Source organism: Dermacentor variabilis, chromosome 3 (genome assembly GCF_050947875.1).
Source record: "Dermacentor variabilis isolate Ectoservices chromosome 3, ASM5094787v1, whole genome shotgun sequence".
Taxonomy (NCBI): Eukaryota; Metazoa; Arthropoda; class Arachnida; order Ixodida; family Ixodidae; genus Dermacentor; species Dermacentor variabilis.
The window spans coordinates 230,895,053-230,921,958 of NC_134570.1; the positions used below are offsets into that span (position 1 = coordinate 230,895,053).

At 43.3% G+C, this 26,906-nt stretch overlaps 1 protein-coding gene across 4 annotated transcripts in view; it reads left to right on the top strand.

Annotated features, from left to right (window-relative positions):
- The window catches only part of LOC142576702 (small G protein signaling modulator 1-like), a 272,548-nt gene that overhangs the window by 90,992 nt on the left and 154,650 nt on the right, over positions 1-26,906 (top strand). For 3 of the 4 annotated variants that reach the window (XM_075686949.1, XM_075686950.1, XM_075686947.1), the window contains exons 8-9: positions 1,105-1,172; positions 6,741-6,911. In XM_075686949.1, coding sequence (XP_075543064.1) covers positions 1,105-1,172; positions 6,741-6,911 — 239 coding nt within the window. The remainder of the gene's footprint in view (positions 1-1,104; positions 1,173-6,740; positions 6,912-26,906) is intronic. The other variant, XM_075686948.1, reaches the window with a different exon arrangement.

Sequence of the window (26,906 nt, forward strand, 5' to 3'; positions counted from 1 at the left end):
ATAGTTTTTGAGGCCCCAAATGACGCCAAACACCTCACGTTCTATCATAGACCATCACATCTGGGTGGGCATGAAGCGGAAGCTGGCAAAAGTAATGGGGCACTTCGTGTCATTGTCGGTCATCTGAGCTAGACATGTGCCTACAGCAGTTGCAGAGGCATGGGTGAGTAACCAAAATGGTTTGCTTGAGTCTGGAGTCACTAGCTCGACAGCATTTCACAGGGCACGTTTGAGATCTTCGAATGCCTCATTGGCCTCAGGAGCCCACGGGATGCAATTGGGAATGTACTTTGTAGTCAGCCAAGCTCAAGGAGGTCGTCGAGACACAAGCCCACTGCCCAGACAGTCCGTGCCGAAATTTTCAGTTTGTTTTACTGCCTTTCGTGGTGGTGAGCTTACACAAAGTGAAGTCACGTGCTGGATAAATACATTACTTCATTGTGGTGTAGCTATAGTGATCAGTATAATATTGATGTCGACATGCAATAAAAGTTGGTTGTTAGTCAGCGCCATGCTTGTCACTTGTCATCGTCCTGTCTTTAGCGCTGTTACCTTCAAGCTGAGATATGTACCAACCAGCCCAATTGAATATGCTACTTCAGGTGTGTGTTTGCACAGTTTTGTACCAGCTAATGAAGTCTTGATCATATCATTTAGTGTGACACGTTGTTGCATTAATAAGAGCATCAGGTATACATGACTATTCCTGCTAAACCAATGGCTGATCTCCACTCAAAATTTGCACACCACTGGTGCCACCAGTGGCAGCAAAGGTGAAAACATAGTATTTTATTTCTCGCTTCAGCCAATAAATGCATTGAGAACATGTAGGAAATTATTTTTATTAAAATTTAATGTGTCTCAGTGTACAATAAATCAGCATTTATTTGTTTGATTATGAGAACTTATTATAAGATGTACAAGGAATCCAGCCACGTAAGCTTTCCTTCAGTACAGTCTGTGGCACCTTGGAATAAATTTATTTGTCTGTCACCCATTTATCGACAACCCATCATAATTGGTATGGGTAGGACATAAGAAAATCATTTAAGGTTACTATTTCGAAGGCTCTCAATCTGCATTAATTGATCACCCCTCTTCCAGCATCTACTGGGAGTATGCCCTGAGTGTCAACATGGAGGACATTGTGTATCTGCACTGTCACCAGCAAGGTGAGGCCTCTTTCACACGCAGAGGGTCTGTTCTCTCGGACCGTCTGTGAAAGGTTGCCAGCGGTGGTAGTAGGTTGAACTGTTTGTTGGATGCTTCACCCCGCAATGCATTATTTTTTGTTTGCTGTGTTTGGTACGTCAAAATGCTGATTTGCGGGCATATTGAGCATTTTTTTATGAGTTGGAGGAAGCCAGCACTAGATAACATCAACATCTGTGTTTGAAATCGCTCTGCATCCACACCGTGGTTGCACACTGAACACAAGTGGCCAAACACTGCCGACTACTTGTGCTTGGTTACACATACAATCTTGAGCAAGTTCAGTGTTATAATCCGTGAAATCGAAATTGATTTTATTCATTATAGATTACAGGTTATAGAAAATAATATACAGAAGGAGGTCCCATAGTCAATGACTGTATCGGGACCTCCTGTTATTTATAAATATGCGTTTTCTAAAGCAACGAATAGAACTACATTAAAATCATATATAAGCAAACATGGAATAAAGCAAGTACTGGAGAATGCAAAACAAGTTACAAGAAATCTAACGAACGAAATTATACGATTGCAAGGAGCAAATGCGGCGAAACTAAATGAACTAAACGAATTTAACATTAGCAGAAAAGACATTTTGCCCAAACATGCAATACAAAAAAAAAAAAAGAATTTCAAATATACATGACCATAAATGCAACTATAGAAACAACAACAACAACAAAAAACTTCGAAATGCACATGCCAATAATAAAAAAGAAAGGTATCAGAACAGCGGAATGTTTGAAGTAATAAGGGTGAAGAAAAAAGAGAAAGAAAAGAAAATAGTTAATGTTAAATATTTTCTGTTAGAAGAAAATTCGTCAGATGTTTTTTTAAATATGGATGTTGAATGCGAAATTTTGACGCAATGTGGTATGGAATTCCAAAATGAAGAAACTGCAAAATGAACAGATTGTTTGCCATAGTTGGTGCGCACCTGAGGTAAAATGATATTATTGTGTAAAGCAAATCTAGTGACATTAGCCTTTATCGGGCATGTTTTAAGAATTATACTTTTAGGCACTTGATTATTCAATAACTTGAAAATAAATATACCCAAATTATACAACACAGTTTCTTTGACAGACGGAATGTTATTAGAGTGTAGTAATGGGAGGGCGCTGGTATTACAGGGACTAGAGGTGACTATTCTAATTGCTTGGTTTTGTAAAGTTTCAAGCGAACTGAGGTGATTATTATATGTATTTCCCCAATATATTAACGAGTAGTTAATGTGTGAGTGTATAAAAGCGTAATATAGCGAGACAAGTGTAGAACAGTTAAAGAATTGGCGGGCTCTAATCAGTAACCGAATGCCATAAGCAACTTTCTTTTTAATATTCGAGGCATATGATAATGAAACTTGAGGTTAGAGTCTAGTTCTACACCTAAGGATGAGCAATGAGTGCTAGAAGGGGCTAAAAATGGGAACCAAGATTCAGCAATGGAACTGAACAAGATGGTTTCTGGGGTGAATCAAATGCAATAAACTTGGTTTTCGAGGGATTAATAACAAGATTATTATTTATACACCAGTCTGTAACCTTAGCCAAGTCATTATTGAGTTTAGTAGCCAAGGACGAAATATTTTTATCGTAGTTAATAATGGTTGTGTCGTCGGCGTACAATACACAGTGTGAGGATGTTAGACAGTCAGGCAGATAATTAATGTAAATTAATAATAATAAAGGTCCGAGAATAGAACCCTGTTACCCCTAGGTTAGTAACCTTAGCTTCGGAAAAAACATTACAAATTTTAAATATGTTATGTCTATCCTGCAGATAGATTCGTAGTAACATTAGTGCTGGTCCAGTTATGCCTAGAGCTTCCAACTTTAAAAACAAGATGTGATGGTTAATAGTGTCAAAAGCTTTCGTAAGATCAATAAAAACTGAACCAGCAAAATACCCTTTATCAATAGCTTCCTTTAAGCGATCCGTTAGGGAGATAAAAGCAAGGTCGGTCGAATAGCCAGGACGGAAACCGTACTGAGAATTGGAAAGAATATTAAATTTAGACAGGTAATTGGTTAATCGAGTAACAGTCAACTTTTCAATCACTTTACTAAGGAATGGCAGTATACATATTTGGCGGTAATTTGTTAGTAACGAACGATCGCCTCTCTTAAAAACTGGAATTACCTTTGCTCGTTTCAGTTCAGATGGAAAAATGCCGGTCCTGAATATTAAATTGATAATAAAACATAAAACATCACATATGACATGAGCAACTGGTTTTATGTTACTAGGATGAATATTATTAGGACCGGCACTGGTTGCTTTCAGCTTGCGAATGACATCAAGAACCTCATGGGGAGTTGTTGGTAAAAAAAAAAATGAATGCTCCACACGATTCGGTGACAAAGAATGGCTACTGATGACTGGTTTGTCCGGAAAAAACGCATCACTGAACGCTCTTGCTATCTGAAATGGTTGATCATATGTAATGTGATCGTTTGTGATGGTATCGATAAATGAGAGTTGTTAATTTCGGCGCAAAAAGGAATTTAAAACTTGCCACTTTCGTCTTGAGTTGCTGCCAGACTGACCAAGTTTGTGCTCATAGTAGCTCTTCCTTGCATTCCTTATTTTGCTGTTGAGTGCGTTGCAAACTTTTTGTATCGTGCAGAGAGGGCGACATTGAAAGGTTGCCTTTTAGTTTTTTTATATAAGTTGTCATGTTTCCGCATATTGGCTAGTATGCTAGCATTTAACCAAGGGCTTTGAGAAAGGGAGAGGATTTTCTTGCATTTTTTCTTGACGGTATGTGAATCGATTAATGATAACAAAATTGCTGAGAACTGAGAAAAGGCTTCTTGCGGATCATTATTTTCAAGGACAGCAGACCAGTCAGTTTTTGTCACAGATTCCAAAAAGGCATCTTTGTTCAGTACGTAGCTGAAGTATGAAATAGGGGGTGACTGCGGCTCTGAGTTGAGGAAACCAAAGATAGAGTAATGGTCTGTTATGTCGACATCAAGGATACCAGCCTCTGGCGGTGACGTCATGTTGCTTAGTGCATGATCTAGTAGTGTGCCCTCATTTATCTTATTACAACGAGTAGGTAGCGTTACCAAACATTCAAAACCGTAACTCTGAAAACAGTTGCTATAAAGGAAAGAGGTAGATGAAGTTTCATCCAGAAGGTTTATATTAATATCGCCCATAATAACTACATTCTTGTTTTCAAATGATAGTTTCTCTAGGTATTGATTGAGGGCGGAACAAAAGTAAACGTAAGATGAAGATGGTGATTTGTAAATGCAACCAAAAATAAAGTTTCTGTTATCAGCCTGAAGAAAAGGATGATTGAATTCTAACCAAACAGATCCACAGTTTGTTAGCTTTAAGTCAAGGTCATGACGACGTTTATAGGTAGAATCTGATCATACGTAAACGGCCACACCACCATGACTGCTAGTTTGTCTATGACAGTATTCGGCTGAGTAGGAAGGGAAGGAAAATAAGTTTTTGTCGTCATCGCAGAGCCAAGTCTCAGTAAAGCTAATGATGGTAAATTGGAAAGAGAGCATAGACAAAAGGGAATTAATGTCTTCATAGTGTTTCCGCAAATTGGTGTGGTAAAATGAACGGCCGAGCATGAACTATTAGTTTTTAGTTTATTTAATTGGCTAGTTAAAGAATACGCAGACATGTTTGTTTTTGTTATTAGCGAGGGTTTCTGAAAAGTTTCCTAAGGTACGGTGCTGTATTAAGTAAATACAGCCAAGTCAGATTCATTAGCAATGCAAAACACCTTACTGCCAATGCTCTTGCAGGCTTTAATCTGGCAGTTATCTGTCTAGAGGAAATTCTATTTCTTAGCCTTCTTTAATGACAGGGCTTTAGATAATAGTGTTTTGTGCTGCGATGTCAAGTGATCGTTGACATACACTTTAGTGTACTGAACTGGTCCAGAGAAGCCGATGTCACTGAGGCAAAGCTTCGCTTTTCGCGCCTTGCTGACAAAGTCTGCTTTCTTTGTTCGAGACTAGAACCGGCCGATCACGTTTTTTTTTGTTTTCATCTTTGGTTTAAACGCAGTGAACGACTTCCAGATCGATGGGCGAGACAGGACAGCCAATTTTATCTCCGATTGTCTGAATGATTAGGTTGCAATATTCACCGTGGGTGCACGGAATGCCTTTAATCTCGACGTTATTTATCCTTGAATACTGCTCTAAATCAGACAGTTTGTGAGAGAGAGTACTGTTTTCCAACTTGATTTCTTGGCATTCAGTAGTGAGTGAGGTGTTTTGCAGCTTCAGCTCTTTGTTTTCATTAACAAGCAAGGCGTTTTCTGAGCGCAGTTTTTTAGCCATGTCATTGAGAAATTTAACGCTCGACACCAGGTTGCGGATCTTCTCTTTCATTCCACCAAAATCTATGCCAGCAGCCTTAAGTTTTACCATTAGCTTGTCAGCTATGTCTTCTTAAAATTTAACGATCCCATTTCGTAATTTTGATTCGAGTTCATTGATTCTTTTCGCGAGCTCAGCACAAGTGGGCATAGTGAAAACAGCCTTCAAAAACGCATGCAAGAAAACAGAACCTTCGTAAAACTACACTGTACACAAGGCACGGAATATATGTGGCAGCAGCGACAGCAAAGCAACAAAACCAAAGATAAAGTGCTCAAGCACACAATTACTGACCTGCACCAGCACAAGACTGCGCTTAATAGGTGTTCACTGTGTCGTCGCTGCTGCCAATGATGCCGCCTGTCGAAGCTTCCATGCTTTAAGTAGCGAAAAACTCTAGTGTTCACCTCAGCCGCTAGGGTCGCAGGGCCGCTAGGGTCGCAGGTATTTTGATGACTCAGGGGACGTTGTTGTTCTTGCACGTGTCGCGATGTCAGGTGGCCAGCATCGAAAGCTTAACAAGCAGAAAAACGCGCTTAGTAGGTGTTCACTGTGCCGTCGCTGCTGCCAATGATGCCGAATGCCAAAATGTCATCATTTTATGCTCAATAAGAGATGATTCTTTAGTTTAGTGCAGTGTTCATGCTTACATTTCTTGCGTTGAAAGACGTAATTTTTCCAATACAGGCGAACCCCATTGTGAAACTGCATGCAACACAAAAATATCTTAATATGATATTAGTTATAAAAATAAACTTGCACACTCAGATGTGAGCGAGAAAAACTGTTGATTTACTTTGTTCTACTCAGTAATTACTTATATCGGCGTTCATTACGTAGAGGTTCAACTGTATAAAGTGTCCATAAAGTGCATAAAATTAACAGAAGGCATTAAAGTTGGTTAACTGTGCTGTCAACTCACATACAAGTAATGCGTAAAAAAGGCAACAGAAAGCACGAATTCAGTGCTTGTACTGGTGCTAGTGGTGAAGTGTCGATGAAGGTAAACAGAGGCATATTTTAATGACTAACTGAGCAACAAGATAATAACCTGCGGTAGCAGTAAAGAGCAAAAGTGATGCCTGCGAACTTAATCATTTGGTTTTCGCTTTTGCAACTGCAATTATGAAGTAGCTTCAGGAGAGGTGGCTCTTGCTGTTGGGGCAGCAGGTGACTCTGGGGGCACCCTGGTACTGGTGGGGCAGGATGGAGTGCAACGTCCACCCATGCACTTTCCCCGGGGAGGACACCTGCTGGCTTTTCTGTCGTGCCTGGAGAATGGCCTGCTTCCCAACGGGCAGCTGGACCCGCCCCTGCGGACCCACCAGAGTGGCACAGGTCTGTGGTCCTCCCTTTGGAGCATTGGTCGCTTGCAGCAGCACACCAACAACGTTGGCACACTACTAGAGAGAGCTTTGGCTTGTCCATTAACTTCTTACTGTTTGTGGTTTGGTAGGTTACCAGAGAGGCGCATGGTAGCAACAATGCTGGTAGAGACACCGTGCAACACTTTGTCTAATCACATTGTCTTATGGACACATTTTATTGCTACAGGAGTGTTCTTGTAAAAAAAAAGTTAAGAAAAGGCGACATGCTCACGATTACACTCCTGCCAAAAATTTACGCCAGCAGCGAAGTGCAGTACACTTGGTTGCTGCAATAATGGCTCTGTGTTTGGCTGAGCTCTGCACCGCCAGGTGGCGATACGAACCCTGGCACTTATGCATGCATCTCCAGTAACCCGGCAATTCGCAAATGATGTGAAGTTTGTGGATGAACTCTTTATTACCTGCAGATATTGTTACGTGAATAAAATATTTGCTGTCACAATGTTTACGGAATATAACAGTAAAATGTATATGAAGAGCACATCTGTGGGCGTGCAACTAAAGCATACAGTCAGACCATTTTTTGAGGGTATTATAAGTCCGTGGACATGTGCTGCATAGAGCAGAAGTGCAAAATCTTGATGAATGAGTATTAATTGATGTGCTGCAAAGATTCTATTTAGTGCTGGCTTTAGCAGTCACATTTCACAGCTCACATTGAACAATAATGAGTTTGGCATTAGTACTTGCCTGATTTGACTGACAGATAGGCAATTACAGAATGCTGGCATTTGAAAATTCGGCACCCAGGTAATTAAGTTAATACACTAAGTAGATTAGTGCCATCATTTGCCATGCAGAAAACAAAGGAACATTAATATTGTGAGCTGGGTGAGTTGATGGTGCCAAAGAAATTGCACTCGCATTGCTGTTCATTTATTTATGTTCATGTGCTCTTTGTGCCTGTTCTATTTCACACAGAGAAGCAGCAAAACGGCTTGACAGGAAAGAGATTTTTGCAGATACCATTCCAATCTGTCATAATAACTGAGCAGACTCATAAATGTAAAGAAGGCTTAGGGAAGATGCGTGTAATTCAAATACATGGCGGCTTTACCTGCCTGCCTTCCACTTGCAAAACAGTGGCACATTGGATCAGAGTTTTAAAGAAAGTTTCTGAATTTGTATGATTTGAGAATAATTCCGGTGTTGCTACCTGTAATTTCATTCCTTGCTGATGCCATGGCGGCACATTACAGAAACCTTCGCGCACTAATATTACTAATGTTGTGTTGTGATATATTAACTCTTGTCGCCACGTTTTGCTTTGAATCAAATTGCAGATATTCTTGCAGGCTGTTCTAATAAAGTAAATCACGAATTCATACTACTTACATCCACTGCTCTGAACTCTACAAAGCGGTTGTTTACCTTCTGAGTGACAGCACTTAGAAGTAGCATTTTTGAGAGATGTTACACATTTTGGGCTAGCCAAATAAATGAACTGGCCTGCGTGTCTTTCACTAAGTTATTTTTTATCTTTGTTGTTTGGAAGTGAGGCTCACTTGGCAGAAAGCTAAATCAAGGAAACAAATTACCTTATTAAGTAATAAACAGAGAATTTTTGTTTAATTAATGGGTGCATAGCTGTGTTGGGACTTTCACTGGCACTCTTCCTCCTTCTGTCTATTCTCTCATTGTGTGATTGTCAATGTACACATATTGGGTGCGAGGACATACCGTGGTGACATCCACTGCCAACTCCCAAGTAGGGTGGAAATTTAGACCGTGTGCGCAATGTCTGCTTTGACGGTGCTGGGTCATGGAAGAACATGCATGGCCTTTCCATCACATGAGCGTACAGTTTTGGCCAGTTGCGGAAACTACTTTTTATGCCAGAGGTATTTCAATGAGACAGTTTTAATGTGCTGTATGCTGAAATCTTGTATTTTTCTGTGCCCTCTTGTGACACTTTGCTGTGTACAACACCTACACAGAAACTCCTCTATGGAAATCGACACATGTACTAGCTTCTCCAGAACCAGTGGTTGTCAAAACCTGGTGGCATACTTTTAAAGAAAGCAGACATATGCACAAGATTATGGGACTCTTGGCCCTCAACGATGACACATTTGAGTGCAGCTCATGCAACTGTCTCACGCAACAGGTAGTGTGCAGTATCACAGTATACCGAGCAAGTTTCAAGCTGGCTTGAATATGAAAGAATATATCTTCGACGATGTTCAGAAGCTCTTTGCCGGTAAGATTTTTCACCGAACATAGTTCATTGTTCAGTCAGATCATTGCACCATAGACTTCCATTAACCCAACTCCATATAATTTGATTTTTCGGTTAATTTGATCTGAACTGAAGGTCCCGGCTGGTGCCCATGCATTTCTATGGCGCCTAAATTTTGTTATTTGGATCCTGAAATTAGCCTTCGCTGAATAATTTAAGCTTGGCTGGTCATCACGCATGCGCCTCACTGCAGTTGGCGACTCCCCCAGCGGCAGCATCCGTTGAGGTAGGAATGCATCAAACACACATCATATCCCGTCAAAAACGCTTATTTTCAGTCTACCCATAAAGATTTTTAAGCGAAAACGATTGGTTATGAATAATTATTACGGAATTTACCCAGTTCTAAAGTGCGCCTTTTCTTCCAAGAAAATTTGTCTGTAAAGTGCTTGGGCTGGTGCAATATGAAACTAAAGCCAAAACAGTGCAGCATTCAACCATCAGAGCCACATCTAGCCAGTGTCATCACCATTGCCATTGCAAGATGGCGACCATGGATGACGACAAAATAAATTTTCATCCATAACATGATGGTGTCAAAGTGCTGTCCGAGAGTGATGTCGATAGACATTGGGTAAATAAAATTTAATATTGTGAGGTTCAAGTGCGCTGGTTTCACCTTTTTTCTATTGCCAGAAGTGCAAGCATGCTACGTTTTTCTTGCTGAAATATTGGGTGCACATTCGATTTCTACTTGGTTTAGGAGCCCTAATGTCATTTCTGTGTTAGTCTTCAGCTTTCAACCAATAAAAAGTAGACACACATTACATTCAGGGGCATTTTAGAATAGAGTCAAATACTGCCAATGAATCAGCAGTCTCTTTCGGTATCTCTTTTTTCACCTCTTGTTCATTCGACCTGCCAGATAATTTGAACAATTTTGTTGGTCTTGTCAGGGTGGTATTAATGAAAGTCGACTGTATTTGCCCATCTACGGTTGCATACTCTTTTCTATCTGCATCATAATATGATGTGAACATCTATGTTTTTCTTATTTGTAGCCCCAACTTAAATAGTTCGAAAATATTTCAAGAAACTTTGGTCAGGTAGGCAGTGGAAGGCAATAGAAAATCATGTGTTATTGACATTTTTCAACACAAAGAATGAGATTCAGTGTAGTTTCTGGCTTTTGGCACAGCGAACATAAAGAAGAACGAAATGTAATATTATGAAACTGCAATGCTGACATGTATTTGCCACATTTTTACTCAAAACCGCGGAAATGGCCTAATTTTATATGGTGTTGGCACCTACACACCATCGTAAGCACTCCTTATTAGGTTTGTCAATAAATAACAAGGCATGCCTTTTTCGAAGTGCCAAACACCATTTAGAACATCTGTAGCCTGTGCGCCATGTGCACAGAGGTCTGACAAAAAGATAAGTGTGTGATGCCCTGACCACGGATATGTAACGTAACATGTTCACCATGGCAAACAGCAACTTAGGCTACTTATAATTAGTGCAGCACAATGCATTTTTCAACAAGATACACTAACACTGACCAGAACAAGTGGGATCGACTGCATAACCCAGGAGCTTAGTTATGCTAGAATGTAGCGCGTTCCAAGGCTCAAAAAACCCCTTCTGCTGCTAATACAGCAGTCAGCGATTGTTGACAGCAGACAACATTCCTGATTAAAAAAGATGTTGTGCTACTAACATGCCTTCCAAAGCATGCAAAAAAATGACTCACAGCATGCCACAAGAGTGCCACCAAAGTGACGTGGTGTCATGTGATCCTACTTTCAGCACAAAAACAAAAGCAGTGCCGCACGTCCAGTGGTAGTGCCGCTTAGTAAGTTCTGCATGTGCACCCAATCTCTTCTACATGTAGGCCAACCATCATTGTTTACTCTCAACTTCATAACTTTCACATGTGGAATTTTTAAACCAGAACATGCAAGCATCAACTGTACGGCATGTCAATGCCTTATAGTGATGAGAAGTGGTGAGACCACTGATAGCGTACTTGAGCATACAAAGCAATCTCAAATTCAAATGGCACCTGTTACGCTGTTTGCCTCAGAAGTGCACACATCCTTCCTTTGTCTTAGCAAGGACACGCAGATAAGTATTTGCAATTATCACTTCTGCTTCTTTTTTTATGACAGTACATTCCACATGCTCATAAATTTTCTTTTTTTAAATCTTTATTCCTTGGTCTATTCGTAGGTTTCAGTGATGCTAAGAAAATCTGCACAGCTTGTTGCAGATGAAACATCTTAGCCTAAACCTTTTATCATACCAGCTTATGTAAGCAGGACTGCAAATAACTGGTGGGGCATGTGCATTCCTGATGCAAACAGCATAGCAAGATAATGCTTGCACCGGAGAGCACTTTGTTCCCTTGGGCATACTCATAGGCTGGCAGTGTAGGAGGATACTCACTCACACTCACTCACCATAATTTTTACAGACCCCGCACTCACGTACACGCTCACCTCCACTCACACTCACAAGCGCCCACTCTTGCTCGCACTCACTCACTGCGACTCACTCGCACTCACGTCCATTCACACAATCACTGGCACTCACTTGCACTCACCTCCGCTCACACTCACTGGCACTCACTTGCACTCGCACTGACCTCCACTCACACTCACCTCCACTCACATTCACTTACACTCGCACTTACCTCCACTCACACTCACTCACTTCCGCTCACACTCACTGGCACTCACTCATACTCACCTCCACTCATACTCACTCGCGCTCTCACTTATCTCCACACTGGCCCTCACTCGCACTCACCTCCACTCACACTCACTCGCTCGCACTCACCTCCGCTCACTCACTGGCACTCACCTCCACTCACAATCACTGGCACTCACTCGCACTTGCACTCACCTCCGCTCACACTCACTGGCACTCGCTCGCACTTGCACTTACCTCCGCTCACACTCACTCGCACTTGCCTCCGCTCACTCACTGGAACTCACCTCTGCTCACACTCACTGGCACTCATTTGCACTCGCACTGACCTCCACTCACACTCACTTGCACTCGCACTTACCTCCACTCACACTCACTGGCACTCACCTCCGCTCACACTCACTGGCACTCGCTCGCACTTACCTCCGCTCACACTCACTAGTACTCACCTCCGCTCACACTCACTGGCACTCATTTGCACTCGCACTGACCTCCACTCACACTCACTCGCACTCACCTCCGCTCACACTCACTGGCACTCACCTCCACTCACAATCACTGGCACTCACCTCCGCTCACACTCACTAGCACTGGCACCGACCTCCGCTCACACTCACTCGTACTCACCTCCACTTAAACTCACTTATCTCCACTGGCTCGCACTTACCTCCACTCACACTCGCTCGCACTTACCTCCGCTCACACTCGCACTCACCTACGCTAACACTCACTCGTACTCACACTCACCTCCGCTCACACTCACTCATACTCACATCCACTCACACTCACTTGCGCTCTCGCTTATCTCCTCTCGCACTCACCTCCACTCACTCGCTCGCACTTACCTCCGCTCACATTCACTGGCACTCGCCTCCACTAACAATCACTTGCACTCATTTGCACTCGCACTGACTTCCACTCACACTAACTCACCTCCGCTCACACTCACTGGCACTCACCTCCACTCACAATCACTGGCACTCACCTCCGCTCGCACTCACTGGCATTTACCTCCACTCACACTCACTGGCACTCACCTCCGCTCACGCTCACTCATACTCACCTCCACTCTCACTGATCTCCACTCGCACTCATTGGCCCTCACTCGCACTCACCTCCACTCACACTCACTCGCTCGCACTTACCTTCTCTCGCACTTACCTCCACTCACACTCACTCGTACTCACCTCCGCTCACACTCACTCATACTCACCTCCACTCACTTATCTCCACTGGCCCTCACTCGCACCCACCTCCACTCACTCGCTCTTACCTGCGCTCACACTCACTGGCACTTACCTCCGCTCACACCCACTCACAATCACTTGCACTCACCTCCGCACACACTCACTCGCACTCACCTCCACTCATAATCACTGGCACTCACTCGCACTTGCACTCACGTCTTTTAAATGAGTGCAAGTGAATGTGAGTGACTGCCCTCCGCTGCTCACAATTCGTGTATATTCAAACGAAGCTTCCAGTTTAGCACCTATTACATCTGGAGTGTGAGAAGGCACTGTTTTGGGCCCAGTTTTATTTTTAATATACATAAACAATTTTTCTTCGTGATTACATGGTAACATCCACCTATTCGCTGACAATTGTTTTTCGTACCGCAAAATTGATGCAGTGATGATCACCATTACAAAATTCTACCTTTTCGTGGTGTCAGGAGTGGCAGATGACTCTAAATGCCCAAAGATAAGTAATGCTAACAGAAAATAGAAAGAAATAGATATCTGATTTTACTTACATTATTAGTGACACACCTCTCACTTGTGTATTTCAGGGTAAATATTTAGGTGTCACTTTAACACGCGCTCTCCGATGGGAAACCCATGTTAACAACATAACCTCAAGTGGAGATCAATGTACACACTGAGCACCAAAGCGACTCATCTTTCTGAGAAAATGCCTTCATTTTGCGCCAGCAGATACAAATCTGCTGGCGTACAAAATGCTTGTTCGACCAGTGCTGGAGTACGCATGTATTGTTTGATTTACGTACACAAAAGAACTCATAGGATTGGGTGCAGGGGAAGGATATAAGGTTCATTTATAATAAGTACAAGTTAGCGGATTCGACTGAATTATTATAAACAGCCGGTTTGTTAACACTGCAATATGGGTAAAACTAGCATGACTAAAGTTTTTGTTTCAATTTATTCGTGGTGACAAAACCATTGACACATCCTGTGGGGTCCTCCTCCTGTGCTCTTGGGACAAAGGAACGACAACACAGTAGTGCAAACAATCACAAGGGCATTTATTGCACCTTTCATAGATCAATGCCTGCCAGCCTAGTTGCTATCTGCAAAACATGCCGATGGGTGCGCGACAAATCTGGAAGTCCGACTCACCGCGACCGGATAACGAGAGAATATGTTCGCCCCATGCTGGATACCAACGCCTGGTCGTTCGCGCGTACGGTCACGCGAATGGTGGCGCGTTCGAAGGAGGCCACGCGAAGGTTTGGTTTGGTTTTTGTGGCGAATGGACGTGCTTTTCGGGGCTCCGTGGCGGCGACGAAATCATAAGTTTTTGTGCATGCTTTGAGCTTGCTTCTGTTTTTGATTTGCAGATTTTTTGCCTTTATATAGTAATTGAGTGCTTTTTCTTTTTCTTTCTTTTTTTGTCTCGTATTTCGGTTAGGCGGATGTGTTTCGTGCACATTTGGTTTTGCAGGATTGTTAGAGCGTCCTTTCGCGCCATGTGCTTCAACACGTGCAGCCGATTGGGACGTTGAGTGTTTGTAGTCTTTAAATGGTAGCTTGGAGGTGGCAAGATTAATAGCTATTAAGTGGTTTTACTGTGCATGTTTTTGGTTAGAAAGTGAGAGCGTGGCCGCGTGGCTCAGCGCGTGCGAGAGCGTGTCATACCTTCGGTCTCCGCGGCATTGATTGCTTTGGAAACAGTGCTGAGAGTTGCTTTGCGACATTTTGAGGATTTGGATCCTGTGCGTATCGGTTCTTGCTAAAAGGCACGTGCTATGCATTAATATAGTGGTATAGTATAGCAGTATTTGCATCAGTAGTAGCATTATTATAGCATTTGCAAAAAGCCGTGCTATACATGGCGAGAAAGCCGGGAAAGCTGCAGGCAGTGCGCGGGGGGTCCCTCAAGGCAGATAAGGATACGGATGAGATTGGAGAGGGCATCGAACCAACCGGCACACAATGTGATGTTGACACTAGACTGCAGAAAATGGATGCTTTCCAGGAAGAGCTTGTCAAACAGGTGCAAGAGCTCAAGAATGAGCTCGACAGGGAGCTTGATGCATGGAAGTTAGTTGAAAAGAGACTTGAAGCAGGCGATGAAAAGCTGAACAGGGCCGCCATTATGAACGAGAATGTGCGTGACAATGGAACGCAGACCTCCGACGCGACAGGCGAGGGAGTGTGACCAGGGTACGTAGAATTCGGGCAGCGTGATGAAGGGTTAGCTGGAAAGAGCGGCAGCTACCTCGAAGGCGCCGCGCGGAAAAAGCAGGAGCCCAGGGGACAGTGGCCCTTGTCGAGTTCGAATCACACGGAAAAGGACAAAGGGAGGCTGGGAGAGGTAGGAGAGAGTGAAAGGGTGATTATCGCCGGCGACTCAAACATGGCTAGTTGCTCAAAAGCAATTGTGGAGAGGGTGAAATGCGATAAAAGAGTGGCGGTAGGGACATTTCCAGGGCGGGCACTGGGTCCTTTCATGGAGCGAGCAAAAGAAAAGCTCACGGAAAATGCCCACGTGCGCAACCTTGTCATGGTAGCAGGTGGGCTAAATGACGTCCTGAACAGGAAAGCGACAGGACTATCCCAGCGCTTGGCGAAGGGGGTGGACAACTTGCGCGAGCTATCCCCTCGGGTGCAGATCGTGGTGTGCACGGTGCCGGAGGTGTCTGTATGTGACAGTCACGTACAAAGAGCCGTAATGGCTGCTAATGAGGCAATATGGAAAATGAGCCGAGAGAAACACTTCAAGGTGGTCGAAGTAAACAGGGAAATGAGAAGGTGTGGTGGTTTTAAACGAGACGGGATCCACTTCAATTACACGCTGGCACAAGAACTGGGCTGGCGAATTGGTGGTCGCGCTGTTGCTTTTTTTGAGGCCCCGCGGGCGCTCAGGAGGCCAGAGCAGATAGTAATGAAGAAGGTCCCCTAGGGGAACCTCAGAAGAGCATCGCCGTCGATAGCAAGAAAAGGAGGAAAGCAAGAAAGAGAGCTCGCAATGCAATAGGCTACATAAACATGCAGGGCGGCAGAAGAAAGGAAAAGTGGGCAGAGATTGAGGAGCAGTTAAATAGAGAACAAATATAGGGGTGTATGCTGTTACAGAAACGCACCTTAGAGATTCAGAAGAGCCGCCAGTTATTGAGAATTATGTTTGCGAAGGGTTCAACAGAACTAAGTCAGAAAGAAAGGGAGGGGGAGTCGGAATGCTCATCCATCAGGGAGCCAAATGGAAAAGAGTAAATTCAAAATGTCAAGAGTATCTTTGGTTTTTAGGTACAATGAGTGGGAAAAAAGAACTTGGCTGGGCGTTACGTATTTGTGGACTGGAAATAATTGCACAGAGAAGAATAGAGAGATAGTGGAATGCATAAGCCCTGATATTAAGGGTTTCGGGAACGGTGCTGAAATTGTCCTATTAGGTGTCATGAATGCCCACATGCAGGATTTAGATGGCTATACCGACTACAAAGGGAAGTCAATGCTAGACCTTTGTGAGCAACATAACCTTGTTATCATAATACGGGGCCTAAGTGTGAAGGGCAGATCACGTGGGAAGTGGGAAACCGGCAATCGAACATTGATTACTGTCCGATGAGAGAAGGAATTCATGATAAGTTGAGAGAAATTGTCATTGATGAGGAAGGGTATAGCAGCATAGGGAGTGACCGTGAACGCATCATTTTAAAAATGGGATATGTAGTTAGGAAAGAGAGAAAGGAGCGCAAAATGGCCAGTCCAAATTTGAAGGCTGAACAAATAGCAAATATAGTCACTAGAGTTGAAGAAGAATTTGGCAAGTGGCCAAGTAAGGAGTGGGGATATGATGAGCTTCTAAGTGTAATAACGACAGAAATACGGAAAGAGAAACAACATGTTCGTTGGAAAGGAAAAAAGAAACCGAAAAGCTGGTGGAACAAGAAGATACGAGAAGCGATCGCCGAACGACAGAAAGCATCTCGAGAGCACAGGCAGGCAAAGAAGGCGCAGTTGCCACAGGATGAAGTAATCAGTAAGTGGGAAATATACCGGGAGAAAAAGTCAATGGTTCAAATACTGGTGCAAGCAAAATTAAAAGGTGAAAGTGAACGTTGGTTGTCAGAAATACGTGAGAAAAAGAAGGCCGCACCTAGAATATTTTGGAACCACATAAAATTATTAGGCAGGAAATCAACAACAATACGGCAACATATTCTAGACGAAGATGATGACAGACTGGAAGGAGTAGCGGCGATAAATGACATCCGAAAAATAGCAGCCGAATCTTTCCAAGGCAATGACGAGGTTGTATTTGAAGAAAAAAAGAGCATGAAAGTGACCCAAGTGGAAAAGGAGCTGGTGCTGAGAAATTTCATCTAGAAGAAAGCGGAAGAGAAAATTGCTAAGCGCACAGCCACAGGGCTAGATGAGGTTCCCGTTAGGCTGATTAATGAACTAGGACCAAAAAGTAAGGAAGCTCTGGTGAAAGCAGTGGAACAAACGTTAAAAGATAGACGAATACCACACAGTTGGTGACAAAGTAGAATGAATTTAATTGATAAAGACAAGGGGGAGAAAGATAGAATTCACTCGTATAGACCGTTGACCATTACATCGATAATATACAGGCTAGCAATGCAGGCAATCAAAGCTTCAAGCATGGGCAGAGAATAATGGCATTTTGGGAGAGCTTCAGAATGGCTTTAGAATATGTAGGCGCTTGGATAATAACTTGTTTGTTCTTACTCAGTGTATTGAAATATCAAAAGCAGAAAGTAGACCGTGTATGTGGCCTTTTTGGACATTACAGGAGCATACGACAACGTAGACCGCAACATTTTGTGGGATATTCTGGAAGGCGAAGGCTTAGGTAACGATTGTCTACAGCTTTTGAGAGAGATTTACCTAGAAAATACTGTATGCGTTGAATGGGAAGGGATGAGGAGCGCGGAGAAAGTTCATATCAACAAGGGACTGAGGCAGGGGTGCCCTTTATCCCCGCTGCTGTTTATGATGTACATGGTGAGGATGGAGAGGGTGCTAGAAGGAAGTAATATCGGGTTTAATCTCTCATACAAACAGGCGGGTACAGTAGTAGAGCAGCAGCTCCCAGGTTTATTTTATGCGGATGAGATTGTGTTGTTAGCTAACAAGCAGTTATTTGTAACGTCTGGCTAATATCTTTGGACAGGAAGGCAACAATTTAGGTTTTAAGTTTAGTGTTAGAAAATCAGGTGTTATGGTATTCAATGAAAACAGTAAACAGACAGTGGAGATACAGGGCCAGGAAATACCTCGGGTAACAGAATATAAATACCTTGGTATATGGATAAACGAGGGCAATAGATATATGAAAACACAGGAAAAAACAATAACAGTGAAGGGGAAGAGAAATGCAGCCATAATGAAGCACAGAGTGTTATGGGGATACAATAGGTACGAGGTCCTCCGAGGTATGTGGAAAGGTATAATGGTTCCAGGACTTACTTTTGGAAATGCGGTTGTTTGCTTTAAATCAGGGGTACAATCAGGACTCGATGGGAACCAAAGGTCAGTGGATCGCCTCGCATTGGGCGCTAACGGGAAGACTACAAATGAAGCTGTGCAGGGTGATATGGGCTGGACTAGTTTTGAAGTGAGGGAAGCTCGCACGAAAATTGAGTATGAAGAACGCCTGAGGAATATGGAAGAAAGTAAATTGGCTGGGAGAGTTTTCAGGTATCTGTACAGGAAAAACATTGATTCACAGTGGAGGAAAAGAACTAGGAAGCTTACCAGCAAGTATGTGGCCTGTATGGTGGGCAACACAGCAACAAAGACGGTCGAGCGGAAAGTCAGAGATGCTGAAATAATCTCATGGGTGGCGGCAATGGACAGGAAACCTGCCATGAGTAACTACTTAAGAGGAAAAAACGAAATCAGGAGAGAAACCATTTAGGATAACTCAAAGGGAAGCTCATTACTTTTCGAAGCGAGATTGAGATGCCTTCGAACATGCACCTCTAATGTGAGATACAGTATAAGAAGGAACAAGAAGCATGTGCTTGCTGCGGTAAAGGTAGGGAAACTATGGAGCATGTTTTATTAGAATGTGAAGACGTTTACCCAGTGGGCGATTTAGGCACGTCTGGCCTCCTTGAAGCCCTTGGGTTCAACGGGAGCAGTGGAAAAGTAAACATGTCCGCAATAGGCATTAGTAAGAGGCGATTGGAGGATTAGTGGATTGAAAAGTAGGGAAACGAAAAAGAAAAACAGACGTACAAAAGCACAGTTAGCAATAGGGGATCAGAAAATTTGGGCGTGGTAATTCATAGTGTTTTCTTTCTTTTTTCATTGTTTAACGTAGGTAGGACATTAGGCAGTATAATAGCAAAAGCTTGGTAGCGCAACCCACCGCCCCGTTCCAAAGGGGACGCTCATAACATCCATCCATCCATCCATCCACGCGAGACGGTCTCGCAGAAGCATGGATCGGTGCACGCGTGGTAGGTCCGCAGTGCTCGCCGAACCGCAGCCAAAGAGCAAGAGCCTTCTCCTCTTTGCGCCCAATTAACCTCGCCGTTAGGTGGCGTTAGCAGCGCAACACTCGCGCCATCTCTCGTACTGCGCTTCAACCAGACCGACTGCCGCGGGCATCACGCAGGCCACGCGGTGAAGCCGGATTGCAGGAGACGGGAGCTATGCGGGAAAACAACATATCAGGGGACGCGTGAGAGTCGCGCATCCCCACAATCCGTACGAAGTTCTTTCAATTGTTCTAGGTCAACACGCTACAAGCACTCCAGAATAAATAATGAATACACCTTTAAGTCAAATTTCTTTAAACATTCATATTTCCTTAAAACAATTAGAGAACGGAATGAACTTAGTCCTTCCATTACTAACGCTTCCTATTTCAATAACTTCATGACTTAAGCGGCCACCAACTTCAACAGCGTTCCCTCGGAGCTTGCCACTCGTCAATCACCGAGGAGGGAACGGCACGTAGACAACAAGACAACGTAAAACAAAGTGGTTTAATATATCGCTACGGGGGAGCGAACATCGAGCAACAGAGTGTATACCAGCACCTACAAAAGGTAGAAGCAGAGTTCTTATCGACAGAGCAGCGCGCTCTTTATATCCCGTATGGGGTTCTGTCTTCACAGCACTGGAGTCTGGAACAAACAATTCCAATGCGTGTTTATGCTTTGAAGGTTGCATTGGTGTTATTTGTGTACACGCGCGTGGTGTGCCATCCATTCAGTGTACTTGAGTAAAAAAAAATCTATTGTGTGGCATAGCGCACGTGCATAAAGAACGCGCTGCGGGCACGGCAACAACAACAACAACAAAAAACTGCGCATGCGACATGGGGAGGGGAAGGGGGGAAGCGGGTAGTGAGCCAGACAAGTTGCTATAATAATTTAAAAAAAGCTGCTTTGGAGAGGAGGTGCCGCGTGGATGCTGTTCTTGTTGCCATGACAACGTAAACAACCATGTGCGCGGCCACTTTCCTGAAGTATCACCCGCCCGAAAGGGCCATAACTGAACGGCTCCTTGGCGCTGGCATCGAAAAGAGCGGCAACTCGACCAATAGGAGCCAGGTGGAGATTGACAGGCATGTTGACAGGGTGGTCTAGAACACGAGCACGGTTGCCTAGTATAGTGGGACTGTGTCCAAAACGCCGGCTCCCCCGTGAGGCTTTTGTGGGGAACTGCCGCGCCCCGCCGCTGCTGTGCCGGACCTGTGGGCTTTCTGCGCTTGGGAAGCAACTGGAAAGCCAGGGGCGTCTGCTACGCGCTGTAGTTTTGTTGCATTCAGTTTCTACGCAAGACACTTGGAGGCTATTTAGCTTCAATGGTGCGGTACGGCATGAAACTTACCCATCTTTAAGCATTGACTTAGTGCTGGAGCAGCAAGATAATGGAAAAATCATGTGTCGAACGGCATCAGCGTGGCCTAGTTCCGGTACTAGAGTTCGGAAACGGTAATGTGGGAGCTGTACGTGCGTAGAAAAGTGCAAAATGAAGTTGCATGCACAAGGAGAGAAAGAAAACAAAGTTATTTGCATCGGTAACTGGGCAAAAGGGTGATGCATGCAATAATTAAGAGTAACGAAAAAAATTAAATTGCTCTTGCAGTCAACTGCAGTACATTGATGCAGTTACAGCTTCGCTCACCACTACGAGCTTTCCAGTCATGGTTCCCGGTGGTTTACAGCCATATCCAAATGTCTTCATTCGACAATTTATTAGCCTCAACTAGCACTTTATTATCCAAAGAGCACTGAAAGAGAGCTTAAGGGAAACGAGATAAAGAGCGGAGAGGGCCGTAGCACCGTAATCATGTTAGCTTATTTCGCTTCAGAGATAGCGTGCAGCAACGAGCTTCGCCGTGCTTGTGGGAAGCTTGTATTAAATACAGACATTAGAGACAAAAGGTGTACCATGGAAAGAGACTTTACTGATATCCAGATAAAATTAAATTAGAGGCATAGGTATACTAGCCTGTATAAATTAAATAACTGCTGTATCAAAAATACGGCAAGCAATGTACACACGTAAAAGTGTTATTTCATATACCTTAGAAAATTGTTCAGGAATTCAAACTTGCTCTAGATAAATAATAGAGATAAATATAGAGATCTCCTATGTTCCGTGCCTGACAAAAATACAACATGAGACAACAAATATTCATTATCAACAGGCACAGAGTGGACATTTCGGAGTATGCTAGGGTCAGTCATGCATCGACTTTGTGTCTTTCTGTACGTACTGTACACTGATCACTGTACGTCAATAAAGAATGTTCATCCGATGTGCTGGGATTGCTTCACCATAAAAAGTGCAGCAGATGAGAATGTTTAAAGCAGATTCAAGTAATCCAGCCTCATGTACGGCAGCTTAACTTCAGATAGCTTGAAAATTCACGGTGGTTATAGCGTTCGCGCGTTTCAAAGACTTCGCAATTAAATGGAGACGAGTAGTTACATAGAAAGCAATAATTTCAGCTGCAAGTCAGTGCTGTGAATGGGGCACCCGACTGCAACTTCCCACTTTTTCCTGATGAGTTCAATAACGACCATGAATCACGCTTTCGTGATGAAACTGAAACGCCTTGTAAAAAAGTCCTCAAAATCTATGATAAATATAAAGAGATGGGCAGACGGGTATAGCAAGCCTCCCTTGTCCCGCAGCTAGACATGTGTAATAAGCTGCACTCAGCTGGCTGACGTATTCTTTCATGGTTAGTAGAATATTGCGACAGTGTTCACACTTTGTTTTCAGAACAAACTTCCTAGCTGCAAATATAAAAAATATTTCATAGCTGCAAATATAAAAAATGAGCCTTTAATCATTTTTTTAGACATGCGTTCGGCGTGATCCGGTTCTGCACTGGACTGGTTGCCTTCTATCAGCCTTTCGATCAAGCCACATCGTCTGGCTTTGCACCACCTGCATCATCTTGAAATCATCATTGGCTCTGTATTGATGCGATGATGTAATGCCTGGCAATCTGGCGGAGGCGCGTAGCTGCAGAATGAGTGAATAGAAGAAAGTAAACAAACATCAGGAGAGGTGGTGCAATGGGGATTACATTACGCCATATGATAGCTCAATATGAGAAGTGAGAAAGGTTAGGAGACTGGAAGTGATGATGTAATGCGGAGATGACATTACTAAGATTATGTCGTATGACCAAAAAGGTGGAGCGGCTTTGCTTTACGTGTGATAGGTCAATGAAGAGAGGAAGGAGTGAGGTCTAGAGGTGATATGACGCGGAGACACCCGGATAACCCGCCAGAAGCATTGAATCTTGCTCCTGCGTCATCTGCATTTGTCCGGCCCCTCATCCTTCTAGGAAATTTTCCATTTATACACAAATTTATTGTTTTCTAGATTGAAATGAATATATAACTGTTACTGGCCCAGCCGTTTACGCAATTATTATGTGAAAGTTTAACTGTTACAACCGCCTTGTTATATAATCCGTGAGTCCTCTCATAAATCATCAACATGTACCTTGTCTCATGCTGTCATATGCAAATGGCCCGCCAGTGGGATAAGCGTAATTTATTGCCTAATGTAGGATTGTTACGTAAACTAGCAAGCATTTATTGTGCATGACTACGTTATGTGTGTTTGCATTAACACCCTTGATGCACTGCAAAAAAAAGTTTACACCCTTATAAGTTGTCTCATTTCATCATGTAATTACTGCGACGTATTAATTGATCAGCAAGTATAGTTGCTATGTACAAACCGGCCAGCATACAGATTAAATTGCTAAATTTACTTTCATTCTAAGAAGGAAAGAGCAGAGTGCGGGAGGCGGTCTTGTAAAGCAAATGCAACACATGAAATAAAAGAAAGTAAATGAAAGGCGCAAAGCGTTAGCATGAACAAGCCGTTTATATCTGCTTCATTCTCCTGGCTATCGGCGTCACCTCGTGCTTATTCTATTTAGCAGCACGTTTACATTCGTCATGTCACACTTAACTAAATACCCCTGCTCACAATGAAGTGCGCGCTGAAATGTGTACCAGAAACAGCCCTGTAAGTGCGCATCATTGCGGTGACAAACATGCAAGCATAGAAGGAAATATACAAAGTCCCTGTATCTACAGCACACAAACACGTTCTTCGTGTAGTGAGTAGCTGCAGTATTATCTTGTAGGTACATAGTGTATTATAGGAGCTTAATTATAGCAATGTTACCTAATAGCGACCAAATATCAAGTGCATAGCAGACGCCCGTCGCTTTGGCGCAGCTTCCACAGTCGAGAAAGCCCGCAGGTGCGGTAAAGCAGCACAGTAGCTGTCCAGAAAAGCTTCACCCTTCTAGTATTCTAGGTCACCCTAGCACGGTTTGGTCTAATCAGGAACGCAGATGCAAGATCGGACCATAAATGGGTATAACCGTCTCATGCGCGCACCTGCAAGCACCAGGTGCTAGCTTGTCGCGTCCGCAGACGGGGAGAAGGGGTGAGCGTCCGAACAAAGAGTAGGCGCTGCTAGTACACACACGCACTCACACACACGACTCGCATGACTTCCAACGGGCGTGTTTCGGCAGCTCGGTGGCGCCTCCCTAAAGCTGAAGAGCCTTTTCCCGACCCTTTGGCGCCATCTGCAAAGGTCTTCCCATGCCTGTTCAAAGTTAATCTGGAGTCTGCCACTGCGGCACGCCTCTTAATCGTATCGTAGTTTTTGAAAGTGAAACCCTGGAAATTATTATCTGAGAAGTTCGCTGAATCATGCATAATGCCTCCCACCAGCTAGTCCCCTCTCTTGCTATGCTTATGACCACCCGAAAAGTACTTCGTCGAGTTCCAGTGGTGTACTCGTCAGCCTGAGTCGTGAATATGGCTATTTGTCTTTGTTTCTCGCTGGGCCAGTTAAAATCCGGTGTCGGCGTTGTCGGCATCTGTTAGCTGTGAGCGAAAATTTCTGATAAAGGCAATAAATCATCATCATCATCATCGTCATCATCATCAGCCTGGTTACGCCCACTGCAGAGCAAAGGCCTTTCCCATACTTCTCCAACAACCCCGGTCATGTACTAATTGTGGCCATGTCGTCCCTGCAAACTTCTTAATCAAATCCGCCCACCTAACTTCCTGCCGCCCCCTGCTACGCTTCCCTTCCCTTGGAATCCAGTCCGTAACCCTTAATGACCATCGGTTATCTTCCATGCTCATTACATGTCCTGCCCATGCCCCATTTCTTTTTCTTGATTTCAACTAAGATATCATTAACTCGCGTTTGTTCCCTCACCCAATCTGCTCTTTTCTTATGCCTTAACGTTACAGCCATCATTCTTCTTTCCATAGCTCGTTGTGTCGTCCTCAATTTAAGTAGAACACTTTTAGTAAGTCTCCAGATTTCTGCCCCGTAGGTGAGTACTGGTAAGACACAGCAATAAATAAATACACATTAACCTGAAGATATCTGCAGGCACGAAGTGACGCCTGTCACCAGCAAAAGATGCTGAGAGCGAGTGGGGCTATGCTAATTCAAGTACAACCAAATTAAGAAGGCCCACTAAGCTTCAACAAAGTGCTCCCTCACCAGAACAGGAATTGGCCTCCCTGGTGCAGTATTCGGCGACTCCCTACCATATGAATCACTCAATTACCCAATGGCCCTCGGTCCCCAGCAGCTGTGGAGCACTTGACCAAGGCGGCCGTCGGACCTGTAACGCTGCAGAGGGTGCTAAGAATCTCTGGGTCCGGACAGGCCGCCAATGGAAACTGACCCTTGCAACGTTTAACACTCGAACGCTCTCGAGTGAGGCTAACTTAGCAGGACTCTTTGAGGAACTATCAGACATTGTTTGGGATATCATCGGCCTTAGTGAGATTAGAATAACTGGTGAGTCTTATACATTGCTGAATACCGGGCATGTCCTCTGCTATAAAGGTCTCCCAGGTAAGAAGCAATATGGTGTAGGATTCCTAATCCATATGGACATAGCGGGCAACATTGACGAATTCTACAGCATTAATGATACAGTAGCTGTAGTCATCATCAATCTTAATAAGAGGTATAGATTAAAGGTAGTAAAAGCTTACGCTCCAACATCCAGTCACGACGATGATGAAGTAGATCTGCTTTATGAAGTTGTTGAATTAGCGATGAGAAAAGTGCAAACTCAGTATACTGTAGTAATGGGCGACTTCAATGCAAAAGTGTGGAAAAGGCAGGCTGGTGAACAAGGAATTGGCAACTACGGCGTCGATTCTAGGAACGCTAGAGAAAAGGTGCTGGTAGAATCCGCAGAAAGGAATAAGCTGAGAATAATGAACACCTTTTTCAGGAAGCGTAGCAACCAAAAGTAGACCTGGAAAAGCCCTAATGGTGAAACAAGAAATGATATCGACTTATATATATATATATATATATATATATATATATATATATATATATATATATATATATATATATATATATATATATATATATATATATATATATATACATATATATATATATATATATATATATATATATATATATATATATATATATATGTATGTATATATATATATATATGACTCATATTGATATTTTCTGCTGATCCCAGCATTGTGCAGGATGTAAGTAGGGTAAAGTGCAGTGATCATAGGTTAGTGAGGGCTAGGATTCACCTCAATTTGAAGAGAGAAAGAGTAAAATTGGTCAAGAAGAAACAGGCCAACCTAGAGGCAGTAAGGGTAAAAGCAGACGTATTCAGTCTGGTACTTTCAAACAAGCATGCAGCGTTAGAACAGAGAGATAAAGATGGCATAGATGTAATGAATGAAACTGTAACTAGGCTGAATTCAGAGGCAGCAGTTGAAGTGGGAGGCGAGGCACCAAGGCAACCAGTAGGAAAGATCTCTCAAATAACAAAGGACCTAATAAAGAAATTACAAAGAATGAAAGTGTCCAACTCAAGAGATAAGATAGAATTCGCGGAACTGTCAAAACTGATGAACAAGGTGAAAATAAGTGATATTCGAAATGATAATGTGAGAAAGACTGAGGAAGCTGTAAAAAATTGTCGCAGCCTGAAATCAGTGCGAAGGAAACTTGTCATAGGACAAACCAAGATTTATGCACTGAAAGATAAGCAGGGTAAGATCATCAGCAATCTCAAAGATATAGTAAAAGAAGCGGAAAAATTCTATACTGACCTGTACCATACCCAGAGGAGTCAGGATACCTACATTAGAAACAGTAATGAACAGGGTACAGAAACTCCCCCTATAACGAGCAATGAGGTCAGAACTGTCTTACAAGAATGAAATGAGGAAGACCGACCAGAGAAGATGGAATAACAATCCATTTAATCAAAGAGGGAGGAGACATACTGCTTGGAAAATTGGCG